The sequence below is a fragment of the Cystoisospora suis genome (genome assembly GCF_002600585.1).
Source record: "Cystoisospora suis strain Wien I chromosome Unknown contig_11010, whole genome shotgun sequence".
Taxonomy (NCBI): Eukaryota; Apicomplexa; class Conoidasida; order Eucoccidiorida; family Sarcocystidae; genus Cystoisospora; species Cystoisospora suis.
The window spans coordinates 1-4,052 of NW_027163782.1; the positions used below are offsets into that span (position 1 = coordinate 1).

At 55.5% G+C, this 4,052-nt stretch overlaps 1 protein-coding gene across 1 annotated transcript; it reads right to left on the reverse strand.

The window, feature by feature from the left end:
* Positions 1–1,645: 1,645 nt before the first annotated feature.
* On the reverse strand, positions 1,646–2,939 carry CSUI_011355 (uncharacterized protein; the record flags this gene model as incomplete). Its single annotated transcript, XM_068071454.1, has 2 exons — positions 1,646–1,818; positions 2,933–2,939. The coding sequence occupies 2 exons, from the start codon at positions 2,937–2,939 to the stop codon at positions 1,646–1,648; spliced, it is 180 nt and encodes a 59-aa protein (XP_067916570.1).
* Positions 2,940–4,052: the final 1,113 nt, after the last annotated feature.

Below are 4,052 nucleotides of genomic sequence, written 5' to 3' on the forward strand. Positions count from 1 at the left end.
TTTCCCGTTTTGGCTTCTCTGCCGAGTGTTGAGCTAGGCAGAGAAGCCAAAACGGGAAATGACGGCTGCTGCCGTGGCGATACTTCTCTTGCCCCCCCTCATGAGGCACAGTGTTCGCACCTTCCCTTCTGCGTGGCCACACCTGGTGCTGTGCCCCACGAAGAAGGAGTGAACACTGTATGACGTTCTCACTGGATGTCCGCTGCATGCACACCTTTTGTAAAGAATCGTCACTCCTGGCTAGTCAGATACGCTTTGTGGTGCCCGCTCAATCAAACCACGACGTCTTACGGGTAGTACGCGTCCAGTCCATTGTGTTCTGCGTGACACTCTTCCCAGGATTGCCACTACTGGCCGGCGGCGCCACTCCGGGTCTAGCAGAGTCCGTCAGCTTCGCTTAAAGGCACTGAAAACCACCTTCAACAGCGAATGCACACCCAGAGACAGAGCCACATATGCTCGTGCCCCAGCGTCCGAGCTACCAGCCGGTGTCTTCCCATGTAGTGTAGTCTCCGGTCGTTCCATGGGCAAATTCCACTGCATCTATACAGAAAAGGCAGTTTACCCTGTAAACAGTCGTTTTCTTTTTACTTCTGCCTTCCGAGCGGACCCCCTCTAGTCGGCGACACGCCTCGCTCGTCAGTTGCATCACCGGCACATTCTCGGCCTGCCACTTGGTCACCTGTTTCTGGGCGGGGTCGTAGCGTACGCTACGGCAGTGTCCGTCCCAAAACATGGAGCTCTTGGCCCTACCCGTAACACACTATTGGGAATCTCGGCGAAATTGCTACGGTGTAAAGGCTGAGGGTCCTCGAGTGGTGCTGCCGTTTAGTCTTCACCCTGTGGCTGCTAGCAACGCCTTCACACGTCCACTCCTGCTCCGCGCCCCTGCCTCACGACAGAACGACTGTCCAGTACAGGCATATGCCACGCTGGCCTCAAGGCCGGTATAAATTTGCCAGTGGCTCGACTGCGTTAGAAGCAACTATAATCTGGGCCTGCGTAGACGCCCAACAACCGACAGCTCGTGGGAACAACAGCAACGCCACACGGCAGCGTTTCTGCGAAAAAAGCGTCTAAGGGTCTATACCTCAGGGGTTTCTGCCTCTGGTCTGATTCAAGCTTGCTGGCACTCTGATATCCGTACAGCGTGTGCGGGTCATCTTCCGCTAGCTTCCCGGAAAACGTGCGCGCGGGTGTCCTCTACGGTCCGAACAAAATGCCTGTGAATTAGCAAGAAAACGAACTGCCGTCAAGCGTCCCGGTGGTCGGGCGGCTTGGCCGTTCACCGAGCAGCAGCTCCCATGCATCGTTCTAACTCCTTAGTGATGCTGACGAACTGCCTCGGTCCGGCGAAAGCTATCTTGCTGTAACAGTCGGCGGCTTCGGCAAAAAATGGGAAAAGGACCGTAGCTGCCGAAGTCTTGACCCCTCTCTTCCGCTTTTGGTGGTAACAAATGCGCCAGCGGGCAGGGACACGGAGGCCTGCCGCCGGCTAATCGATCGCAGGACGACACTCGGCGCAACACGCACACCCAGACTACCGCAGAACATGCAGCCAAACGACGTGCAATTCAGATAGCTATGCGGTAGAGGGGGACCCCGCAGAGCGTCTGCCACAACAGCCTAGAATCCGAGTCCGGCACTACCGCTTGTGCAGCTCTCCGCAAACCGGAAAAACAAGCGTACAGCTCCAGAGTATCCCTGGAAAGCGGCGCTGCGCTTCGTCATTCGTTGCGCTGCTGCCTTCGTAGTACCGGTCCGACTGCTCCCTTTTACGCTTTAGTGAACGTTCTGGCTGGTCGCCTTCGGAGAACACTGTACAGCCCAAATGATCCAGTGAGCTTGCAGCTCGTTGCTAAACAGATTCCTGTATCTACTACTTAGTGGCCCCCCGAAGGTAGCCCTGTTCTTCAACAGAGCTAGCACTAGGTGCACAGGCTCCCTTTGACGAAAGGCCGAAGGTCCATTCCGCACAATCCACGCCTCTCCTCGATCTACCTGGGGGAGGACGAGGCCTTACACGCTAAACACTGTGGCTTGCAAAACTTATCCGCGGTTGTTCGAGTGCGCGTGCTGCCCTATCAGCGACTGTGCCGACGAACAACAAACACGTACGGCTGCATTCGTGAGAGCAACCTCCGCGGCCTCGGTTGTTTCCGAGTTGTTGATTTCGGGCGATGACTGTCCCCGAGCTAAAGGGTAAGCGGACGCTCGAGCGCCCTTGGTCTGAACACTCCTACTACATCCGCGCATTCTGTAGGACTTCGGAACAGAATTTGAGCCAGCCCTTACCGGATGGACGCGAAGAACGACTTCTCCTTATGGTGCGAGACCAGGCACTGCCTCAGGGCAAAAGGCGAAAGCCCTGGTAGCTGTCCATGGATCTTCGCCATTGACTGGTGCTGGATGTTTCACTCTCCCCACAGCTCGCGTCTACCCAACGCTCTTCGCAAACACTGACAAGAGCGAAGACGGCACGCTTTGAGAAGCTTTCTCATGAGGGCAGTTCAACACATCTGGAGCAGCCGGCCTCTCACCCCCCCAGGCGCCAAAAATACGAGACAAGTTGTTGTCGGGGCATTTACTTCAGCGTCGTGAGGGTGTCGCAACCTGGTGTGCAGTACTCGAGACGAAAAAAACGAAACGAAATAGAACAAAAATACAGACACGACAGAGGTAACAACACCTGCCTGCACTTCTGAACGCAACTGTAAAAGGTATGACACTGGCGCTCGCACGGCCAACAGGAGCAGAAAACAGGTCTGAAGATACCGTGCGACTCGTAAGAAGCAAAGACATGTCACATGCGAGTGACCAGGGCCCGGTGTATCACACTGCAGCTAAAAAGCGATGTTAACTGCGGCCCCCCTCGGGAAACCTGACAAAGTGGCCCTGCGTACCACACAACCCCCGCAGACTGACATGTGACCCGCCATCGCCGCCACCGGATCCTTTACACGCTGTAAGGCCTTCCGGTATTTGGATCAACCGGACGACCCTGCTGATCAACATGAACCACAGCGACTCGTTGGCCTCCAAAAAAGCGCATCAGAAGGACAAAACCAAAGTAAAAACCAATTGACGACATGAACGCGATGAACAGCTGCCATCCAAGACTCAGGCCAGCATTTCCCGAAGGAGGAAATTGATTAGAATATTGCTGGTTTTCGGGCGGCTTCAGATCGCTGGGAACACCCTCGTACAACCTCGGGGCATACGGCTGCTGCTGTTGTCGCTTCTGCTCCTGCTCTTCACGGTGACGCCGAGTCCGGACAGCAAAGCAGCGCAGCTGAGGCAGGTAAGAAGAGAGTGGGACTGCCCCGGCAGTGAGTCTGGTGTTGCACAGCACGCCACGACGAAATACCCTTTCAACAGAGCTAGTCACTATCACGGCCCGTGAAACAGCAGGAGTCGTGGCGCCGAGCTTGGCCCTTTCAGACCACATGGACCCATCTGACCACACCGGTGTCGCCTGGGGAGAGGAGAGGTAAGCGCGACCAGAAAAAGGATCAGAGACACTACTTTGTATCCGTGAAAAGAGAGTTCTCCGTGTACCACAGAGTACAGAAAAAACTGATTCGCCCTGGCCCTGGATCGCGCCGACCACGCGCGATCGCAACAGGTGCTGAGACTGTACCGCACTCCACATGATGCAATACGGCACTGAAGAATCCGCTGAAAGGAGACTGGAGATTAAAAACGTGTCTTTTGTCCAATGCGACCTTCTGCGCGCGCACCGAGACGCAAACTGTCGTCCGTCCTTTGAAGGACACTGGCTCTCGTCGTTCGGAGAAGTTTAACTGGACGACGTTTCCGTATCTTGAGATGACACCAGCCATCCAAAGTCAACGAAGCGTTTGAGATGGGCGCCACCCGGCAACCGCGAGAAGCAACAACCAGCGAGTTCCCTGACGTGCATATAAGTAACTCATCGAACACAATAATCAGAAAGACGTCCTCCGATACACCGTCCACACCCTGCCAGCCACGACTGAGCTTTTACTACGTGGCTATCTGGACAGAGCCGGTAAGAGCGGCCACGGATCAAC